Source organism: Salvelinus fontinalis, chromosome 13, assembly GCF_029448725.1.
Source record: "Salvelinus fontinalis isolate EN_2023a chromosome 13, ASM2944872v1, whole genome shotgun sequence".
In the NCBI taxonomy this organism is placed as follows: Eukaryota; Metazoa; Chordata; class Actinopteri; order Salmoniformes; family Salmonidae; genus Salvelinus; species Salvelinus fontinalis.
Genome location: NC_074677.1, coordinates 41841412 through 41865918, shown reverse-complemented (window position 1 = coordinate 41865918; position 24507 = coordinate 41841412). Strand labels below are relative to the sequence as shown.

At 42.2% G+C, this 24507-nt stretch overlaps 1 protein-coding gene across 2 annotated transcripts in view; it reads right to left on the bottom strand.

Moving 5' to 3' along the window:
• The window catches only part of LOC129868716 (LHFPL tetraspan subfamily member 6 protein), a 57289-nt gene extending 35575 nt beyond the window's left edge, over positions 1-21714 (bottom strand). The window contains exons 1-2 of one of the 2 annotated variants that reach the window (XM_055942903.1): positions 21239-21714; positions 20298-20800 (exon numbers count right to left, since the gene is read on the bottom strand). In XM_055942903.1, coding sequence (XP_055798878.1) covers positions 20298-20682 — 385 coding nt within the window. In that variant the 5' untranslated portion in view covers positions 20683-20800; positions 21239-21714. The remainder of the gene's footprint in view (positions 1-20297; positions 20801-21238) is intronic. The other variant, XM_055942904.1, reaches the window with a different exon arrangement.
• Between the last annotated feature and the right edge of the window lie 2793 nt (positions 21715-24507).

The window sequence follows — 24507 nt, the reverse complement described above, 5'->3', positions numbered from 1 at the left end:
CAAGCAAGATTTTTGCTAGGACTGTCTGGGACTGGTTTGAGTGGTGAGGGAAAAAAATTGTCGGAGAAGGTTGGAAATCTCTTTCTTATTGCTATATTAACTAATTTACTGCATGGTGATGTCAAAAAAAAGGCTGAAATTTCAGGTGGTCTTTACAAACAGCACGGACACTAAAAGGGCATGGTCATATTTTATTTCAAATTTCACAGTATTATTCCAACCTCAGTGTGGAAATATACACCGAGTGTATGAAACATTTAAGACACCTGCTCTTTCCATCACAGACTGACCAGGTGAAAGCTATGATCCCTTATTGATGTGATTTGTTAAATCCAACTTCAAACAGTGTGGATGAAGGGGAGGAGACTAAGGGAGGAGGTTAAAGAATGATTTTTAAAGCCTTGAAACCATTTTTTAAATTTCATTTATTTAACCTTCATTTAGCTAGGCAAGTCATTTAAGAACAAATTCTTATTTACAATGACGGCCTACCAAATGGCAAAACGCCTCCTGCGGGGACGGGGGCTGGGATAAAAAATGTAATAAAAATATAGGACAAAAACACACATCACGACAAGAGACACCACAACACTACAAAGAGAGACCTAAGAAAACTACATAGCATTGCAGCAACACATGACAACACAGCATGGTAGCAACACAAAATGGCAGCAGCCCAACGTGGTAACAGCACAAAACATGGTACAAACATTGGGCACAGACAACAGCAAATAAGGCAAGAAGGTAGAGACAACAATACATCACTCAAAGCAGCCACAGGTGTCAGTAAGTGTCCATGATTGAGTCTTTGAATGAAGAGATGGAGATAAAACTGTCCAGTTTGACTGTTTGTTGCAGCTTGTTCCAGTCGCTAGCTGCAGTTGAGACATGGGATTGTGTATGTGTGCCATTCAAAAGATTTATTGTAAGTGGGTTTGAACGAGGTATGGTAGTAGGTTCCAGGCACACCGGTTTGTTTCAAGAACTGCAATGCTGCTGGGTTTCTCACGCTCAACAGTTTCCCGTGTGTATAAAGAATGGGCCACCAACCAAAAGACACTCAGCCAACTTGACAACTGTGGGAATCATTGCATTCAACATTGGCCAGCATCACAGCTTTCCACACCTTTTAGAGTCCATCTCCAGACAAAAATAAATAAATAATGTATTTAACCTTTATTTAACTAAGCAAGTCAGTTAAGAACAATTTGTTATTTACAATGATGGCCTACCCCTCTGCAAATCGGGGGAGTGGGGTGCAACTCAGAAATAGGAAAGTGTCCCTAATGTTTGGTATACTCACTGTATAGAAAACAGGAAAAATCATGTTTTTGACTCCAATGGGTCTTTAAGGAGGCGAGAGTGAGAAAAAGTGAGCAATATAGACTTATGGTTGTGGGTTTAAGAGAGAGAGAGGGATATAAATGAGGTAGGATTAAAAAGACTGCAAAGGATGAGCTTCAGAGGAATCAGAAGTGGGAGAAGAAGCGGTAGGAAGAAAAGGCTGTCGCATGCATCCCAGTCGAAACAGTTTGAGCATATATTATGATGACAATTTCGTTCGTTTTGATATTAGGCGGGGGGGGGGGGGGGGTTTGTCAGGCTGTTCGCGCACACAACACGTTTTCTTGAGGAGAGTCGAAGTTCGGTAGCCGATGTCTACGCCCTCTCATTGGTGATTGGTCAACAGTAGGGGTGGGAACTAAGGACGGGATTCTTCAATTAAGTGTTTGTTGTCATTTAAGCAGCAGCTACACCCTACTGTCTGCAGTGCACTACTAGATCCATGAAAGTACTGCACCAAATATCTTAGCTAGACGTAAAATTGTGGAACTAAGACATCCTCTGCAAAAATGTCAACATTTAATACAGATCTCTTGATTTATCTTAGATAAATTCAGATTATTTTGAGGAAGCATTACTGGCTATGTTGTTGCACGGTGGCTCAAGAGAGATAAACAGCAGCAATATTGCCATTTTTCCCCCAAGTTTTTCAAGCAAATGTCTTTAGGGAGTATGCGAGCACATACAGTCGCTTCACCTAGCCAAGTTCTGCTAGGCGCAAACTGAACCTATGTATGCGGATGACTCTTAAGAATACACCCTTTTTTTTAAATGTTCACCTAAAATGACATACCCAAATCTAACTGCCTGTAGCTCAGGCCCTGAAGCAAGGATATTCTTGGTACCATTTGAAATGAAACACTGAAGTTTGTGGAAATGTGAAAGAAATGTAAGAGAACATAATAGATCTGGTAAAAGATAATACAAAGAGATAGTTTCATTTTATTTTGAAATGCAATATTAATATATTTGAAATGCAAGAGAAAGGCCATAATGTATTATTCCAGCCCAGGCACAATTTAGATTTTGGCCACTAGATGGCAGCAGTGTATGTGCAAAGTTTTAGACTGATCCAATGAACCATTGTATTTCTGTTCAAACATTTGTATCAAGACTGCCCACATGTGCCTAATTTGTTTATTAAAGGAAGCGTTTCGCCGTATTAAAACTAAAGTTCAGTTCACCTAACAGGGCTGAGGGACAGATGTAAATGAATCACTAATAAAAAATTATCTTCAGAGATGACTTGTCAAAGCAAGAATATCACTTTACAATGATGGTGAAAACATGAAGAAATTTGGGGGTTAAGTGGGTTAAAACCTTCCTAGAAGTCGTAAAAACATGACAAGGGACATGTTACAATTTAGATTTTTGGCACTTTAGCAAGTCTTTAATGATATAAAAAATCAGATTTATTGAATTTTCCATGTAGTCTATAGTAAAGTGCACTTCATCTAATATAACAGGCTTTGAAAACGCAATATTGGTGCACAATTTCTACTGAAAATATCAAACGGACGCAAACTGTACAAAATGTATTAGCTGAACGGCCCACCTACCCTGACCATTGGCCACACAGTCAGAACAGCACAGCAGTCAACCAACCCACCCCTACTCTGTCACTGACCGCAGGGTAAGAATAGCAGTCAACCAACCCAGCACCATTCCATTTCGCCTTCTAGAACCCCTACAGAACACTGACCGCAGAGTAAAGAACTTCAGACATTCCCCAACCAAACGGTTATAACCAAGGAGAATAATACATCTACTGTGATTGGCTTCTAAAAGCAGGACAGTGTGTGCAGCAGCAGCGTTGACAGACAGACAGACAGTGTCTGCCAGGCAGCATGGTTATCAAATGAGGGAAAATGAGAAAGTTGGTCACGAGGCAATATACAGCTGTTAATTATGCAACGCAACCACTCCGCATATTTAACAACCTGCCTGAGAGGCAGTGATTTACTCCATATTGGATGTCTAAATGACTGTACTGTGGTGTGTGTGTCCGGTTCGCTTGCCTGCGTGCGCATGGGGTTAGGAACTTGAACAATGTCTGAGACTTACCTCCTTGTCTGAGACTAACCTTGACAGCTACAGAGAGAAAGGGATCAACTGAAGTAAAGTTGTCTGTATTTACAGGCTATAATATAATGAAAGCCAATAGATTGTCCATAGAAGGTGGTTGGTCAGAGGAGGCATACTGCCACTGGCACGTCCGTGAGGCTGGAGAACAAAGGAGACTGTGTAGCTTTCAAAGATCTCCCTCTGGGCTGCATCCAGCCTGCCAGTAGCCCTACTGTGCCCCTGGACTAAACAGACTGGTCCCAATACATTTGCCATTCTCTCTGGACTGAACCCTTTTACTGTGTCAAGATGGTTCTAAACGTCCCAATTGGTGATGTTTGTATAATTCAACAACAAAAAAACAAAAAAATCGGCAAGTAACTGGAATTTAAGCAAAGGGTGATGATGCAATATATATTTTTTTAAATCTCTCTGAATCTCACATTTCCATGATTGCTACAAGTTGGCCTCATTGCTGATGTATTCCTGTAAAGACTGTTGATAAAAGGGTGGATTGGAATCCGTCTAAACCTTGGGTGTTTGTGTAGTGATTGTATCTTCAGACTTTCACAGAGTCTGCCTGCTGCTACAGTAATTCAGCCCAGGAATGACGGTATTAGCAAACGCAAGATGTCGTCTGGGGGGGATATGTTCAGATTAGACAGAACCAGAATGAGGCAGGGAAATGCTCAAAGTGAAAAACATGGCAAAAACCACAAGGATATAAAAACCTATAATGGAAGATCTTATCAGCACAACAGATCCGTTTCTTCTTGCCAACTGATTGCTAAAAATGGCAAAGCTCAATCATTTGCGGATGCGGTATTGTGAGTGTACCCGTAGATATCAGCTTTCCCTGCACACATAAATGAATTGACAAGATCTAATGTCTGATGGTGAAAATGAGAGCAGTTGCAGGCAGCAGCCAGCCAAAACCGTATACAGAAGCCCACCCTAAGCACTGGAGCATGGCCTGCCCTCACAGTCACATAGCAAGGCAGCATAGCCTATTATGTGGCCATGGAAAGTGGCAGCTGTAGGTGGCTTTATATTCTGGAGTGGTGAGATGGTGGGGGTGTCGGGGAGGGTTTAGAATGTCCTGCACTCTGGCATTCTATGTGAATTCCAAGGCATTACAAACATTCCGTAGGCAGACTCAGAGGCCCCTGACAAGCTCTCCAAAACCCACAAGAATGGAACGGACAGTGACACCATGACACACGGAAAGTATTCAGATCCCTTTACTTTTCCCACATTTTGTTACGTTACAGCCTTATTCTAAAATGGATTCAATAGATTTGCTCCCTCATCAATCCACACACACACACACACACACACACACACACACACACACACACAATACCCCATAATGACAAAGCAAAAACAGTTTTTATTTTATTTTAAATATCACATTGACATAAGTATTCAGATCCTTACTCAGTACTTTGTTGAAGCACCTTTGGCAGTAATACAGCCTTGAATCTTCTTGGGTATGACGCTACAAGCGTTGCACACCTGTATTTGGGGAGTTTCTCACAATCTTCTCTGCAGATCTTCTTCCAGCTCTGTCAGGTACAATGGTGAGCGTTGCTGCACAGCTATTTTCAGGTCTCTCCAGAGATGTTCAATCGGGTTCAAGTCCGGGCTCTGGCTGGGCCACTCAAGGACATTCAGAGACTTGTCCCGAAGCCACTCCTGCATTGTCTTAGCTGTGTGCTTAGGGTTGTTGTCCTGTTGGAAGGTGAACCTTCTCCTCAGTCTGAGGTCCTGAGTGCTCTGGAACAGGTTTTCATAAGGGATCTCTCTGTACTTTGCTCCGTTCATCTTTCCCTCGATCCTGACGAGTCTCCCAATCCCTGCCACTACAAAACATCCCCACAGCATGCTGCCACCATGCTTCACCATAGGGACGGTGACAGGTTTTCTCCAGATGTGACGCTTGGCATTCAGGCCAAAGAGTTCAATCTTGGTTTCATCAGACCATAGAATTTTGTTTCTTATGGTCTGCGAATCTTTAGGTGCCTTTTGGCAAACTCCAAGTGGGCTGTCATGTGCCTTTTACTGAGGAGTGGCTTCGGTCTGGCCAATCTACCATAAAGGCGTGATTGGTGGAGTGCTGCAGAGATGGGAGACTCTTCCAGAAGGACAACCATCTCCACAGGAACTCTGGAGCTCTGTCAGAGTGACCATCGGGTTCTTGGTCACCTCCCTGACCAAGGTCATTCTCCCCCGATTGCTAAGTTTGGCCGGGTGGCCAGCTTTAGGAAGAGTCTGGATGGTTCCAAACTTCCTCCATTTAAGTATGATCGACGTCACTGTGCTCTTGGGGACCTTCAATGCTGCAGAAATGTTTTGGTACCCATCCCCAGATCTGTGCCTCAACACAATGCTGCCTCAGAGCTCTACGGACAATTCATTTAACCTCATTGCTTGGTTTTTTCTCTGACATGCACTGTCAACTGTGGGACCTTAAATAGATAGGTGTGTGCCTTTCCAAATCATGTCCAATCAAGTTGTAGCAACATCTGAAGAATAATCAATGGAAACAGGATGCACCTGAGCTCAATTTCAACTGTCATAGCAAAGGGTCTGAATACTTATTTTTTATTTGCATAAAACTACTTTTGTTTTGTCATTATGGGGTATTGTTTGTCAATAGGTGAAAAAATTATATTTCATAAATTTTAGAGTAAGGCAGTAATGTAACAAAATGTGATAAAAGTCAAGGGGCCTGAATACTTTCCGAATGCACTGTACGTTGAATGCACACAAAGACACGCACAATCACAGAGCTACATTGTACACTAGGGTTGGACGGTATCCAGATTTCCATACCTTTATGCCTGTGCCATCCCAGGATATACAGTATTACCGGTAGTGCACACAAGGGGTGCTATTTATTAAATAAAATCTCCAAAAAAAGTCACGTACCAGAATGCTAATAAAATGTTAACACCTACTAAGGAATCCTCAGAGCAGATGCTAGGTAAATGCTAACGAGTGCACACAAACATTTACTATGAGGACAGACAACCCAGCTCATGAAGTTATGCGAGGTTCTCAAAACGCAGTTTGCAGCACACACAAAACAAGCACTTTCTTAATCCAGGAGGGAATTGTCTCTGCTTCTGTTAGCAAGAAGCTTTATCTTCCAAGCTAACATTAGCCACTTAGCTAACATTAGCAAAACTCAGCTGGAGAGAATTTATTTGGCACATCTAAGATATAACTATTAAGTTAACTAAGATATATAGCTGGCAAACATTAGTACTTATAGAAGCTAACATTTTTTCTTATTGTGCTTCTTTGTAGACAAACATGTGACTGGCTCAAACCACAGTTTTGTGAAACTAGTACTGGTAAGCTTAATAATGAAAAATTATCGAATGAGCAAAATAATGAACGCGATCTGCTTTATCTATTACCTAGTGCGCAAGTTTACCGCAGCTATTTATTAAAAAAATACTGATATTCAAAGCCCCAAAACATAAATTACCAGAATGCTAACACAATGCTAACAAAAACTAAGGAATCCTCATAGAGAATGCTAACTAAATGCTAACGAGCGCATTGCCAACATTTTGTACAGTTTCTGACCTAAACTATACAAGTAATACAAAAAAATATATACTCACAGTTTGCTGCACGCACAAAATTAATATTAGCTAGCAAGGCTCTTGATCCAGGAGGGGATTCTCTGCTGTTACCAAGCGAATGCTTGATTTTGAAAGAAGCTAACCACTTAGCTAAATAGCTAACTAGCTACTAAATTAGCAAACCAAATGCACAACTGCAGAGCATTTAAAATATTTTAGACATTTAACTTAATTGTAATAAGATTTCAAGCTGGCAAACATTTAGTTTTGATTTCCATTCTGTACTTGGATCCCCTGGTGCATGCTGCACAACAGTGAGTTGTTTGCTTGTAAACAAACAACATGTGACTGGGGACTACCGTAAGCTACATAATAATGTGGCAGGTGAAGTGAAGAACTCAATGTTCAAATCAAATCAAATTTTATTGGTCACATACAAATGGTTAGCAGAAGTTAATGCGAGTGTAGCGAAATGCTTGTGCTTCTTTTTCCGACCATGCAGTAATATCTAACAAGTAATCTAACAATTTCGCAACAACTACCTTATACACACAAGTGTAAAGGAATGAATAAGAATATGTACATATACATATATGGATGAGCGATGGCCGTGCAGCATAGGCATTATGAAGTAGATGGTATAGAGTACAGTATATACATATGAGATGAGTAATGTAGGGTATGTAAACATTATACTGTATAAAGTGGCATTGTTTAAAGTGACATTTATTATTGTGGCTAGAGTGGCTAGAAATTTGAGTCAGTATGTTGGCAGCAGCCACTCAATGTTAGTGATGGCTGTTAAACAGTCTGATAGTCTTGAGATTGAAAACCAGCTTGTCTCTCGGTCCCAGCTTTGATGCACCTGTACTGACCTTGCCTTCTGGATGATAGCGGGGTGAACAGGCAGTGGCTCGGGTGTTAAAAGCCCCCATGCAGTCTTTATTTTTTAAATCACTGTATGTCTAATTAAAAAATATATATATATTTCATGAAAATATTTTTTATAAATTTACGCCGAGCCTCCTTTTGCCATTGAAATGATCAGTCTGATCTTGTGGGCATGTTGATAGAAATGCGTATATATTTACATACAAAGCACTGATTGGCGGATAGGATCATCTAGACCTACCTCGCTTACCCATTCAAAGTAGGAGGATACATATGCAAACAAAAGATTACTGGTCATTAGTCAGAATAACCAGATCAGATTGTGATGTCATGCTGTGGGTCAAAAACTCCATCCCACCTGAACAGGCTGAAATTCATCCTTTTTTCTTTCTTTCAAAAAGCTCTTACTGCCTTTTTAGTGTATCATAATTTTCACAATTTCAGTGTTATTTCGACCTCAGTATGGAAATATATATATTTTTAAATACATGAATATCACGTTTTTGACTGCACTGCTCCTTTAATATACACTACCATTCAAAAGTTTGGGATCACTTAGAAATGTCCTTGTTTTTGAAATAAGAACACATTTTTTGTCCATTAAAATAACATAAAATTGATCAGAAATACAGTGTAGACATAGTCATTTACAACATTAACAATTGTAGCTAGAAACGGCAGATTTTTTATGGAATATCTAAATAGGCGTACAGAGGCCCATTGTCAGCAACCATCACTCCTGTGTTACAATGGCACGTTGAGTTAGCTAATCCAAGTTTATTATTTTAAAAAGCTAATTGATCATTAGAAAACCCTTTTGCAATTATGTTAGCACGGCTGAAAACTGTTCTAATTAAAGAAGAAATAAAACTGTCCTTTAGACTAGTTGAGTATCTGGAGCGTCAGCATATGCGGGTTCGATTACAGGCTCAAAATGGTCAGAAAACAAATTACTTTCTTCTGAAACTCGTCAGTCTGTTCTTGTTCTGAGAAATGAAGGCTATTCCATGTGAGACATTTCCAAGAAACTGAAGATCTCATACAATGCTGTGTACTACTCCCTTCACAGAACAGCGCAAACTGGCTCTAACCAGAAAAGAGGAGTGGGAGGCCCCGGTGCACAACTGAACAAGAGGATAAGTACAAGAGTGTCTAGAAACAGACGCCTCACAAGTCCTCAACTGGCAGCTTCATTAAATTATACCCGCAAAACACAAGTCTCAACGTCAACAGTGAAGAGGCGACTCCGGTGCCATGGCCCGGAGCCTTCCACTGCGCCGGTGCCATGGCCCGGAGCCTTCCACTGCGCCGGTGCCATGGCCCGGAGCCTTCCACTGCGCCGGTGCCATGGCCCGGAGCCTTCCACTGCGCCGGTGCCATGGCCCGGAGCCTTCCACTGCGCCGGTGCCATGGCCCGGAGCCTTCCACTGCGCCGGTGCCATGGCCCGGAGCCTTCCACAGCGCCGAAGTACAGTCCAGGCACAGCGTCCAGTCCCGCTCCATGGCCGGAGCCTTCCTCTGCACCGGTGCCCAGTCCGGCATGGCGTTCAGCCCGGCTTCATGGCCGGATCTGCGGTCTGAGCGGAGTCGCCACCGACACTAGTTGCCCACCCTAACCATCTAGTTTCAGGTTTTGCGTCAGAGTCCGCACCTTTGGGGGGGGGGGGTACGGTCACACCCTTACCACAGAGAGCCCTCGGGGTTCTCCATGGTGTTTTAGGTCAGGTCGTGACTAGGGGGGTTTCTAGGTATTATATTTCTATGTTGGTGTCTGTGTATGGTTCCCAATTGGAGGCAGCTGATAATCGTTACCTCTAATTGGGGATCATACTTATTAGTGTGTCCTTTTTCCCACCTGCGATGTGGGATATTGTTTTGTGTGAGTGCCTATGTTCGCTATGTATTTCACGATCTTTATAGTTATTGGAAGTTTCACTATTATTAAAATGTGGAACTCTACTCACACTGCGCCTTGGTCTAATTATTCATACGACGGTCGTGACAACACTGTATTTCTGATCAATTTGATGTTATTTTAATGTTACATTTTTTTGCTTTTCTTTCAAAAACAAGGACATTTCTAAGTGACCCCAAACTCTGGAACAGTAGTATATACATACATATATGTATATGTGGCTTTTGCCTGATCAGTTTGGATTCACCAAAACAAGCCACAGATCTGGTTTCTGGGAAAGAAACTTGTTTGTTGTTTTAGCAATTAATGAATGTGCTTTCCTTCAAATCTCCCCTTGTTTTGACAGGATGACCTCTCTTGGAGGATAATTGACATATTTACATGAGTGAGTCTCCAGTTGAGAAGGGTATAATTTCCACAGCAGCACGTTCAGTCTCTATTTGTGGAACCAATCCGGTCCATGCTGTCTTCAGGTCACTGATTTACTCTACTGCTGTTCCTTCGTGCTCTCTCTCCACCTCCCTCGGTCCTTCTGTCTCTTTCCTCCCCTCCACTACCTGTCTCTCCCTCTTTTGATGAACTGCCGGGCCGTACATTAGGGAGACTGGAGGTATGGGGCCCTTTGTGGGAAATGAATGGGAGATTGATTGCAGAGAGAACAGTGTTATACTTCAAAAGACCAGAGTTTAGAGACCAGGGAGAAGGAAAGAGAAACAAGAGGGATTGGGTGGGAGATGAGCAGACAAGTACCACCTGGCACCTGTGGATATGTATGATGCAGTAGATTGATAGAAGAACTGATAGACAGAGCGACCGAACAGACAGACGGTGAAAAGCATGAAAATAAACAGACAGAATAATATGATTTTTTTATTCCTTCTCTCACTTCCAAGAAGAGAAATACTTCCAAGAGCACATATTTTGTGCTTTACCATACAATAATATATCATATAGCCTCAAGCGAATAGGATCAATTTCACAGCTGCGGTTTAGCTTTTGGTTTCCGGATAACTCATAAGTCGTCTGAAACAGTGAAATATTACCTATGCATGGCTCCATCTGAACCTCATCCGTCATAATAGGATTTAAAGCATGCAAAACAGAACATATAGCCCTAACCTGTCTAGACACAGTAGTGCTCAGTGTGTTGTGCTGAGCTGTGCTAGGGCTGGGTGATATGGCCAAAATATCATATCACAATATTTTCAATTTTTTTAAATGGTATTTTAGGTTATCTTTCAATAATTTTGTTTAGATATCTGACGTGCGATTCACTGGAATCTCAGAAGCTCGAAGAACCAATCACACACGTCTGTCGGATACAAAGGTGACTGCTTTTCCGCTTTTTCTTCCTTTTGTCTCCTGTGGTATACATACATCATCATACAGCTAGGGTAGAATAGGGATGGGCGGTATTTCTTATTTTACTATATATCGGTATTGCTGCACAGACTAGTTTAGGTATTTACTTTATTTCAATGTTAAGGATCTGCCCCTTTTTTTCAATTTTCACCTAAAATGACATACCCAAATCTAGCTGCCTGTAGCTCAGGGCCTGAAGCAAGGACATGCATATTCTTGATACCATTTGAAAGGAAACACTTTGAAGTTTGTGGAAATGTGACATGAATGTAGGATAATATAACACATTAGATCTGGTAAACGATAATGTGTTTTTTTGTTTTTTCGTACCATCATCTTTGAAACGCAAAGAGAAAGGCCATAATGTATTATTCCAGCCCAGGCGCAATTTAAATTTCACCCACTAGATGGCAGCAGTGTATGTGCAAAGTTTTACACTGATCCAATGAACCATTGCATTTCTGTTCAATTTTGTATCCAGACTGCCCAAATGTGCCTAACTGGCTTATTAACACATTTTCAAGTTCATAACTGTGCACTCTCCTCAAACAATAGCATGGTATTATTTCACTGTAATAGCTACTGTAAATTGGACAGTGCAGTTAGATTAACCAGAATTTAAGCTTTCTGCCAATGTCAGATATGTCTATGTCCATGGAAAGGTTCTTGCTACTTACAATCTCATGCTAATTGCATTAGCCTATGTTAGCTCAACTGTCCCGTGGGGGACCTACCGATCCTGTAGAGGTTTAAAGTGATACACCACTCCCGTTTTTATAATTTACTGTGCTACTTGCATCGGCTCTCTCCTTCTCTCACCAAGCCCCGCCCCCTGTCACTCAATGAGCGCAGTTGTTGTTGCTCGACCACGGGATCATTTGCCGACCGTTCCCTCTTTAGTCTGCATGATTGCAGCAGATGCAACAATATGTTGATGACAACAATGCAGCTTTCCACGTCGCTTCCTAATATAAATCCTCAAGCATTCCATAATTATACTATTAGTTTGTGTATCTTACCGTCTGCAAACAGCTAGTTTGTCTATTCTTATCAAGTTGCTAAAAAAAAAATTGTGTTAGCTGCTTATGTTAATTGCTATTTAGTTGGCTAGCTAGCTAATAAATGTACTGAGTCAATACAGCCTCGCACAAGTGCTGGTGTAGGCCAGCATGTTGTTTGTGCAATGGTATCTTCTAAATCAGAGAGGAATAGGTGAAGCATGAATATGTTAGCTACATGAAGAAAGAGAAAACATTTAATGTAGCCTACTCCCCTGGAAACACTGACCAACACTTGTGTCCCTACCCTGTCACAATAACGCCTCTATAGAGATCCTATTAGCTAGTATTCTAATTCCCAGCCTCTTGGCTGTTTCATGTCAAACAACACTGTATTCAAAGTGCCCTCTATTACATTTGAACTATAGAATGTTGCATTGTTGCGGCATTGTTGGAGCTAGAAACATAAGCATTTTGCTGCACCTGCGATAACATCTGCAAAACTGTGTACGAGACCAATAAACATTGAATTGATTAAGGTCAAAAATCATTCTATTTCCTTGATTCCAACAGTTCACCCAAAATTGTTGATCTAAAATCGCAAGTCAAATCGCAATTACAATATTTGGTAAACAATAAGGCCAACCTTTTTTGCCCATATCGTGCAGCAAACAGAGTGTGCAAAGCTGTCATCAAGGCAAAGAGTGGCTACTTTGAAGAATCTCATATAAAATATATTTTACATTTGTTAAACACTTTTTTGGTTACTACATGATTCCATTTGTTATTTCATAGTTTTGATGTGTTCACTACTATTCTACATGTAGAAAAAAAGTCAAACTAAAGAAAAACTCTGGAATGGGTAGGTGTGTTCAAACTTTTGACTGGTACTGTATGTCTTGCCACCCTAGGGTCATGCACACCTCATAATGTTGAACTTTTATTATTCAAAAACATAAAATAACAGCATACTGGGAAAAATGTGAAAAATATTGTTCTATGTTATTTGGGCCATATCGCCAAAACCTAGGGTAGAATTATTAGCTTGCTCTCTCCTTTAGCTCAACCCACTACCGTGCCGCAACCATTCTAGCTTCACTGTGCATCCGGAAAGTATTCAGACCCCTTGGCTTTTTCCATATTTTGTTACATTACAGCCTTCAAAAATGGATTAAGTAAAAAAAATTCCCTCAATCTACACACAATACCCCATAAATGACAAAACAAAAAACATTATTTAGAAATGTTTGCAAAAAAGAAATAAAATACCTTTGCTATGAGACTCGAATTTGAGCTCAGGTGCATCCTGTCTCCATTGATCATCCTTGATGTTTCTACAACTTGATTGGAGTCCACCTGTGGTAAATTCAATTGATTGGACATGATTTGGAAAGGCACACACCTGTCCATATAAGGTTCCACAGTTGACCGTGCATCTCAGAGCAAAAAAACAAGCCATTAGGTCAAAGGGATTGTCAGTAGAGCTCCAAGACAGGATTGTGTTGAGGCACAGATCTGGGGAAGGGTACCAAAACATTTCTGCGCAATTGAAGGTGCACAAGAAGAGTGGCCTCCATCATTCTTTTTTCATTTAACTAGGCAAATTCTTATTTACAATGACTGCCTAGGAACAGTGGATTAACTGCTTTCTTCAGGGGCAGAACAACATATTTTTACCTTTTCAGCTCTGGGATTCAATCTAGCAACCGTTTGGTTACTGGCCCAACGCTCTAACCACTAGGCTACCAAACTTCTTAAAAATGGAAGAAGTTTGGAACTGCCCAGCCAAACTCAGCAATTATCAGGGGAGAAGGGCCTTGGTCAGGGAGGTGACCAAGAACCCGATGGTCACTCTGACAGAGCTTCAGAGTTCCTCTGAGGAGATGGGGGAACCTTCTAGAAGGACAACCATCTCTGCAGCACTCCACCAATCAGGCCTTTATAATAGAGTTGCCAGACAAAAACCACTCCTCAGTAAAAGGCACAACAGCCCACTTGGAGCTTGCCAAAAGGCACCTGAAGAAGGACTCTGACCATGAGAAACCAGATTCTCTTGTCTGAAGGAAACCTAGCACCATCCTACAGTGAAGCATGGTGATGGTGTGGGGATGTTTTCCAGCTGCAGGGACTGGGATACTAGTCAGATTCGAGGGAAAGATGAATGGAGCAAAGTACAGAGAGATCCTTGATGAAAACCGGCTCCAGCGTGCTCAGGACAGACTGGGGTGAAGGTTCACCTTCCAACAGGACAACGACCCTAAGCACACAGCCAAGACGATGCAGGAGTGGCTTCGGGACAAGTCTCTGAATGTCCTTGAGTGGCCCAGCCAGAGACCGTACTTGAACCCGATCAAACATCTCTGGAAAGACCTGAAAATAGCTGTGCAGCGAAACTTCCCATCTAACCTGCAGGGGAGAATGGGAGAAACTCCCCATATATTTCCAGTTTTTTTTTGCAAACATTTCTAAAAATCACTTTTTTCTTTGTCATTATGGGGTATTGTGGGTAGATCGATAAGGGGGGAAAAAATACTATTTAATCAATTGTAGAATAAGGCTATAACGTAACAACAAAATGTGGAAAAAGTCAAGAGGTCTGAATACTTTCCGAATGCACTGTATAACATCTCCTCCCCTCTTATATTAACAATGGTCATCAAAATTATTAAAAAGGTTCTAATAAACAATTCTAATAAACGCAAACAGTCAGACAACGGATGAAGATAATCCAAATTCTTTGCATTTTTTAAATCCATCAGATATTGACTGAACTATAGCACATGTATTTATTTATTTTCATCTTTATTTAACCAGATAGGCCAGTTGAGAACAAGTTCTCATTTACAATTGCGACCTGGCCAAGATAAAGCAAAGCAGTACGATAAAAAAACGACACAGAGTTACACATGGGATAAACAAACGTACAGTTAATAACACAATAGAAAAATGTATATACAGTGTGTGCAAATGGCGTAAGGAGGTAAGGCAATAAATAGGCCATAGTAGCAAAGTAACTACATTTTAGCAAATTAACACTGGAGTGATAGATGTGCAAGTAGAAATACTGGTGTGCAAAAGAGCAAAAAAAATGTTAAAAAACAATATGGGGATAAGGTAGGTAGTTGGATGGGCTATACACAGAAGGGCTGTGTACAGCTGCAGCGATCTGTAAGCTGCTCAGATAGCTGATGCTTAAAGCTAGTGAGGGAGATATGAGTCTCCAACTTCAGCGATTTTTGCAATTCGTTCCAGTCATTGGCAGCAGAGAACTGGAAGGAAAGGCAGCCAAAGGAGGTGTTGGCTTTGGGGATGACGAGTGAGATATACCTGCTGGAGCGCGTGCTTCGGGTGGGTGTTATGGTGACCAGTGAGCTGAGATAAGGCGGAGTATGTGAGCAGAGTTGAAGTTGGAATTCCCTCTCATCGCTCATGGATCGGCGCTTGTGCAACTGCTGTCACGCCCTGATCTGTTTCACCTGTCCTTGTGCTTGTCTCCACCCCCTCCAGGTGTTGCCCTTCTTCCCCATTATCCCCTGGGTACTTCTACCTGTGTTTTCTGTCTGTCTGTGAGAGTTTGTTTTTTTCCTCAAACCTACTAGCGGTTTACCCCTTGCTCCTGCCTTGTCTATTTGTCTATTTCCCGGTTTTGTCCTTGCTGCATGCCCTGACCCTGCCTGCCGTCCGGTACCTTTGCCCCACTACTCTGGATTACAGACCTCTGCCTGACCTGACCCTGCCTGCCATCCGGTACCTTTGCCTGCCCTTGTTCGAATTAATAACCTTTTTTTGCTTCGACATTGTACCCAGATGCAGACAAACGTGATTTCCATGTCCTTCCAACCGCTCTGCTAAAAACCGCTCCACGCTCACAGAAAAAAAAGAAACTGCCTCTCCAAATTCACTCTTGATTAAAATCACAATTTAACCAACACCCATCTATTTTTGTAACTACCTGGACCTACCATTTGGTTTTGAAGTATTGAAACCAAACCATTTGATGTTAATGAGAGACCGCAGGAGCGGTAGAGATACTCTTAATGATCGGCTATGAAAAGCCAACTGACATTTACTCCTGAAGTGCTGGCTTGCTGCACCCTCGACAACTACTGTGATTATTATTATTTGACCATGCTGGTCATTTATGAACATTTTGAACATGTTGGCCATGTTCTGTTATAATCTCCACCCGGCATAGCCAGAAGAGGACTGGCCACCCCTCATAGCCTGGTTCCTCTAGGTTTCTTCCTAGGTTTTGGCCTTTCTAGGGAGTTTTTCCTAGCCACCGTGCTTCTATACCTGCATTGCTTGCCGTTAGGGGTTTTAGGCTGGGTTTCTGTACAGCACTTTGAGATATCAGCTGATGTACGAAGGGCTACATAAATACATTTGATTTGAACGAAAAGTATTCGAATAAACATGAAAAGGTGAATAATTCAAATAGGCTATATTAATAGGCTGTTTAATATGTCATATTAAACAGCATATAAACACTCTAAATAGGCTCCCTGTGTGGCTCCAGACCTAAGAAGGAACAAATGAATTATTTAGGCTATAATATTTCAATTATTTCAAGGCTGTACCCTACATAGAAATACATTGTGAAGCATTTGCGAGTGCGACACAATAGGTTGGTAGGGACATAAAGCGTCCAGCATTTAAACATTTTGTTGTATTAAATCATTATAGTCTACACATTTCACATATAGGCTGTGATTTACTTAGAATGAAATACAAATTAAACAAAAAAGGACTTCATGCTTTTGAAATTATTTTTATAAATTCATATTTAGAAACACGAGTTTGGCCAGTCTGTGGCTTCAGGCTCATGAGATGGTGCCTGGAGAGAAGGCCAGCAGCGGAGAATATCCTTTCCACACTTTTGTCCATTCTTGACAAGCTGGGCAGAGATGTTTTTTTAGTTTTCTATAGGTAGGCCTAACGTTTTTCGGCAAAAAAAAACTATCAAAACAGAGAGCTTCTTGCATGTGGTTATATACCAGGCCAAAATCAAATATGGCCTATTGTGTATATATATATATAATAGAACAAAAAGTTTAAAGAGATCTGATTTTTTTGTTTCTAAATACTTTGCTACACTGACCCACTTATTTACCCACCTTGTTCCTTTTAGCATGTGCGTGTAGTAATAAGTACACCATCGTGCTTTCGGGATACATGTCTTTTCAGATTCCACCATGATTCTTTAGCTGTGAACACGGCACTACCCCTCTTGCTCTTGGTCCTCATCTTTGTAAGTCACCTTGAATTTGCACCTTTGTGTGTTTTATGTGTTTTGATCAGTTTCTTTATGAAAGTATTTAGCGAACGCCACGACAGAAGCTAAAACAAGGGGCTATAGCAGCAGCACACAAGTAGACTACAAATGCATGCTGGTGCGGGCGTGCCCTGAGCTCGTGAAGTGAGCACTACTGGAGCGAAATTGTAGTGGGCGAGAAGGCCTTATGCTCCAGCCTTTGGGAATCTCGCTCCGCGCTCCAGTCATAATGGGATCGCTCCACTCCGCTCACATACTCTGGAATGTACTCATATACAGTGCATTCGGAAAGTATTCATACCCCTCGACTTTTCCAAATTTTGTTACGTTACAGCCTTATTCTAAAATTGATTCAATTGTTTATTTCCACACAACCCCCCCCCCCCCCCCCCCACAAAAAAACAGATTAAGAAATGTTTGCACGTTTATTGAAAATTAAACTGAAAAATTACAATTTACATAAGTATTAAGACCCATTACTCAGTACTTTGTTGATATGAACCGAATAAACAGCAACTCGTTAGTTACTTTAACAAGTGAATTTCCATGAAAATTGCAATACTTTATCTCAATTTTCATGGAAATTGTATTGTATTATATCATAAGTGAGGATCTCTAAAATTCCCCCTGCTGGCATTGTAGCCATTACCTAATGGAAGTGTATTTCTAAGCGTGTAAGAACCACTGCATGGACTATAGAACAGAATTTATAACAGACCATAGAGGAGAATTTAGGAGGATAAACAGTCTCCCTCTTTCATTAATAAATAATGAGGCGGACGCTGTGTCATCTCAGAGAGCAAAATGTCGGGAGATATTTATCGTGCATGAAATGGCCACTGGCCTCCTGAGGGATACAATATGTTTACATGCACACTAATAATTCAATATTAAACTGATTGTGCCAGTAAGCCGAGTACGGCAATAAGCAGAGTAAAGTGTTTACATGACTATCTTGAGGTAAAAGGTAAAGGTAAGGTAAAAATCTAAGTAAGCATACGCCAATTAAAACACCTGGTTTTCCATTGGGACTGCTGTTGGGACTCTGCTGTTGGGACAGCTTTATGTAGGCCCTAACAGTTTATGGGCACCGTTTGTCACCATTATAGTGCAATTAATGTGTTGTGTAGTGGCTTTGCTGGCATGCATCCCACAATAAATTTTTTTGCCCCACCAAGATTTACATGCTAAAATCACCACTGGTTATATCCATGATGATTCCCCTCTCTCTATGACAGAAGGCATAACTCCCAGATAAGTTGTATTTAATGTCGCCCGAAACACCACGTGCGTCCAGTAATATATCAGTGCTTTAACCATTACAAAATGTCTATTAGATCAAATAAGCTTTTACGTAGCAAATTGGCAATTACATTTTTGTTGTTGACCAAATTCAACACTTTCTCATTGACCATACAAAAATTCCTCACTTCATGGGCTTATTTTAGTGGAAAAATTTAGGGTGGAGTAAAACCTCTCACTTGGCCTCTTCCTCTCTGTCTCAACCCAATTGAACACTTACGGGAGATTCTGGGCAGCGTTTTCCACCACCATAAAAAAAAACACAAAATTATGGAATTTCTAGTGGAAGAATGGTGTAACATACTGTAAGAATATGTTGAAGATAAATACACAACGCAGAGACAGAGGACGAGAGGTCAAAAGGAAGAGAGGTCAAAAGGCCGAGAAGTCAAGAGTAATAACGATCAATGGAAAAAGTTTTTTTTTTCCTGTAATAGGGGATTAATGAGCAATGGATCAGAGACATGGGAGGAATATGTCTTCTGAAATAGGATACTTGTTACTTGGCCATTGGCTAGTTTTATTGCAAGGAATTCTAATTGGTCAACCACAGGCTAGGGCTGGGTTATAACACTACATGCTGTCCCTTTGTTCTGGGGAGAGAATCACTGGAGAGAGCCACTGGAAAGAATCACTAAGAGCATCACTGAGGACAGGGGAGCATGACCATCTACTTCCAAGCATGATTTGTCCTTTTTGAATAAACCTATTTTCCTCCCCCTGATTTGCCTTGTGGTCTGTGTTATTACAGAATAACATAAATTGCTAGCAATACCTCCAATGGAGTTCCAGACACTTGTAAAATCTATGCGAAGGCACATTGCTGTTCTGGCTTGTGGTTGCCCAACACCCTATTAAGACACTTCATGTAGGGGTTTCCATTATTTTGGCAGATGCCTGTATATTTAGTATTATAGCTAATATTCTCATTGTTGTCCCTGTTGTTTTCATACTTTTTATGTGTATCGCTTTGGCAACATTGACCTCGTCATTCATGCCATTAAAGCATACAGAATTTGAGAGAGACAGAGCGAGGACTCCGAAGCCCTGATATGCAAGCAAGAAGAGGTCACACTTAAATCAACCCCAGTCCCCCACACTGGCTGAATGAATAAAGCGGTCAAAGTCTTTATACAGATGGAGGAGAGGGGGATGAGTGCATGAGGGGGAAGAGAAGCAGTATGCTCTGATTTACTACTGAGGCCTTTCCTCTATAAGAGGAATTTTTCTTAGAGGACACACACCACATGTTGAGTGTGTTGCACCTGGATCAGGAAGCTCCCACCATCACCACCTCATTTCTCTCTCCCCTCTGACCCCCAAGGTCCGAAAAATAAGACAAACGGTGAAACCAAAAATGAACGTTGTGGAGTCATTGTTCAGCCCAGCTCCATTCTATTAAATCATTCAACGATAACATTCTACACCCATTGGTGGAGGAGTCAGTCTACTCATTATTGTATCCACCCATCCATCCTTCCTTCCACCCATCCATCCATCCAATCTTCAAATCACTTAAAAAACAACAGCGCATAATGATTTTAACTTACCCCCTACAAATTGGATGCCCCCGGCCACCCGTCCAATGGTCCTGGAGATGAGGTCAGACACACAGCAGCCCATCAGGGCCGTGAGGGACACCAGGAGCAGCAGGCCACAGCCCACCCCTGTCACCACCGTACAGATCCTCCACTCCAGACTAGGGATGCCCTGAAACGAGGCGTAACGCCCACACTGCTCCAGCATCACTGTGGCCTGGTGAACCTCATCACGCACCGGGTACGAGCACCGCCGGAAGGTCCCGAAGGAGACCGGTTTACCCATCTGGGACCCTAGGAGCCAGTATGGCATAAAGAAACCCACACACGAGGCCGCCGCACACAGGAAGGAGAGCAGAGCCCACACCACGCCCGCACATGTCAGGCTAGAACCCATATTTCAGTATCTCCTGTGACCAGCAACAACAATGACCCCAAAAAATGTTTGTTTTTTTATCCCACAGAAGTTGCTTGCTTTTTATCAGCAGCTCTGTTGTTGGTGAATAATGTCCAGGCTGAGAAAGAGAGAGAGAAAGAGAAAGAGTTGGATTTGAGGTACAGACAGGAAAAACAACTATACTGTCACTGGATACATGAAGGTTAGTACCCCATGGGGAATAACAACAGATTAAGTGATCATAAACTATGGACCTCACAATTGCAAAACATCTTTACAATTTGGGCTAAGACTTAGCTGTGCTATTAAATAATGCAAGTGGCAACTCTTGACTTTGTTCATGTGCCCTTAATTGCAACCGGTGACTAATTTTAACAATACATGCATGTAATTATTTCCATAGGTAATAATTATAATAGCTGCATATGAGCTTTAAAATTCAGACGTGCTAAGCCTTAGCCTACTAATAATAACCCAAGACAATCAAGGCTATTTTTAGAAGTCTGCAGTGTTTGTTTCCATATCAAAAGTTGCTAAATATTTGTAAAAAAATTACCTCTCAGGCATAGATGTCCGTGTGTTCATAGATATTCCCTATTTCCTTTCATCTCACCACCATAGGCGCTTAATTTCGAAGCAAACAGACATTGTGTCGAGCATTCTATTCTATTCTTGTAATGCAAGGGAAAGTTTTCAAAGATCTTACGTTTCAATTCCTCAACGTGATCCCAAACGTGTAGGTGAGAGGTGGATTTCAAAGTTCAAATCTAAATTGATAAAGAGCAGAGCAACACGAGTTCAATAAAGTGCCCGCCGTCGGTACAGCTCTCGTTTATCGAAAAAAATTAATCCAATATGTCAAACTCGCTCAGTTACTGTAGGCAAAGCAGTCCGCGTTCTGGAGTTAACGGGAAACTGAAAACACCTCTGTCCCAATGCAGCGACCAGAGAAACATTCCTTGGCTTCGAAGTGAGTGACGACGACGTCGGCTTGAACACAATTATTCTGTGAGCAGCAGAATGTGGGTTGGTTCCTGTTTGCCGACTGCGGTTGCAGCTTGGTCTCATAGACTAGACGTAACATAGTACATTTAAATCCGGAACAATCAATTTAGTATACTGCACCTTACATTTGGTATGGTTACATGAGACAAAAGGTTATTTAAGGCAAAAACGAACAGCTTGGTCTCAGACTAGACGTAACACAGTAAATCCGGGACAATTAAATGTATATAATATGTTACATTTTGTATGGTTACATAAGACGGTTACTTCTACTTCCGGCGCCGACAGATATGGCCGGCTCGCTTCGCGTTCCTAGGAAACTATGCAGTATTTGTTTTTTTACGTGTTATTTCTTACATTGGTACCCCAGGTAATCTTAGGTTTCATTACATACAGTCGGGAGGAACTACTGAATATAAGAGCAACGTCAACTCACTATCATTACGACCAGGAATTATGACTCTCCCGAAGCGGATCCTGTGTTTTGCCTTCCACCCAGTACAATGGATCGGATCCCAGCCGGCGACCCTAAACAACGACGCCGTAAAAGGGGCAAACGAAGCGGTCTTCTGGTCAGGCTCCGGAGAAGGGCACACCGCGCTCCACTCCCTAGCATACTACTCGCCAATGTCCAGTCTCTTGACAACAAGGTTGATGAAATCCGAGCAAAGGTAGCATTCCAGAGAGACATCAAAGACTGTAACATTCTTTGCTTCACGGAAACATGGCTCACTCGAGAGACGCTAACGGAGTCGGTGCAGCCAGCTGGTTTCTTCACGCATCGCGCCGACAGAAACAAACGTCTTCCTGGTAAGAAGAGGGGCGGGGGGGTATGCTTTATGGTTAACGAGACGTGGTGTGATCATAACAACATACAGGAACTCAAGTCATTCTGTTCCCCTGACTTAGAATTCCTCACAATCAAATGTCGACCGCATTATATACCAAGGGAATTCTCTTTGATTATAATCACAGCCGTATATATTCCCCCTCAAGCAGACATCGATGGCCATGAACGAACTTTATCTGACTCTATGTAAACTGGAAACCACACACCCTGAGGCTGCATTCATTGTAGCTGGGGGTTTTAACAAGGCTAATCTGAAAACAAAACTTCCTAAATTCTATCAGCATATCGATTGTGCTACCAGGGCTGGTAAAACCCTGGATCGTTGTTATTCTAACTTCCGCGATGCATATAAGGCCCTCCCCCGCCCTCCTTTCGGAAAAGCTGACCACGACTCCATTTTGTTGCTTCCAGCCTACAAACAGAAACTAAAACAAGAAGCTCCCGCGCTCAGGTCTGTTCAACGCTGGTCTGACCAATCTGATTCCACGCTTCAAGACTGCTTCGATCACGTGGATTGGGATATGTTCCGCATTGCGTCCAACAACAACATTGCCGAATACGCTGATTCGTCAGACACCCTACCTGACACCCTAGACCCACTTCAATTTGCTTACCGACCCAATAGGTCCACAGACGACGCAATCGCAATCACACTGCACACTGCCCTAACCCATCTGGACAAGAGGAATACCTATGTGAGAATGCTGTTCATTGACTACAGCTCAGCATTTAACACCATAGTACCCTCCAAACTCGTCATCAAGCTCGAGACCCTGGGTCTCGACCCCGCCCTGTGCAACTGGGTACTGGACTTCCTGACGGGCCGCCCCCCAGGTGGTGAGGGTAGGTAACAACATCTCCACCCCGCTGATCCTCAACACTGGGGCCCCACAAGGGTGTGTTCTGAGCCCTCTCCTGTACTCCCTGTTCACCCACGACTGCGTGGCCATGCACGCCTCCAACTCAATCATCAAGTTTGCGGACGACACTACAATGGTAGGCTTGAATACCAACAACGACGAGACGGCCTACAGGGAGGAGGTGAGGGCCCTCGGAGTGTGGTGTCAGGAAAATAACCTCACACTCAACGTCAACAAAACAAAAGAGATGATTGTGGACCTCAGAAAACAGCAGAGGGAGCTATCCCCTATCCACATAACAGCAGAGGGAGCACCCCCCTATCCACGACGGGACAGTAGTGGAGAGGGTAGTAAGTTTTAAGTTCCTCGGCGTACACATCACGGACAAACTGAATTGGTCCACCCACACAAACAGCGTTGGGAAGAAGGCGCAGCAGTGCCTCTTCAACCTCAGGAGGCTGAAGAAATTTGGCCTCCTGAGGTTGAACAAACTTCTACAGATGCACAATCGAGAGCATCCTGTCGGGCTGTATCACCGCCTGGTACGGCAACTGCTCCGCCCACAACCGTAAGGCTCTCCAGAGGGTAGTGAGGTCTGCACAACGCATCCCCGGGGGCACACTACATGCCCTCCAGGACACCTACACCACCCGATGTCACAGGAAGGCCATAAAGATCATCAAGGACAACAACCACCCGAGCCACTGCCTGTTCACCCCGCTATCATCCAGAAGGCGAGGTCAGTACAGGTGCATCAAAGCAGGGACCGAGAGACTGAAAAACAGCTTCTATCTCAAGGCCATCAGACTGTTAAACAGCCACCACTAACATTTAGTGGCTGCTGACAACATACTGACTCAACTCCAGCCACTTTAATAATGGGAATTGATGGAAATTGATGTAAAAATGTATCACTAGCCACTTTAAACAATGCCACTTAATATAATGTTTACATACCCTACATTACTCATCTCATATGTATATACTGTACTCGATACCATCTACTGCATCTTGCCTATGCCGTTCTGTACCATCACTCATTCATATATCTTTATGTACATATTCTTTATCCCTTTACACTTGTGTGTATAAGGTAGTAGTTGTGGAATT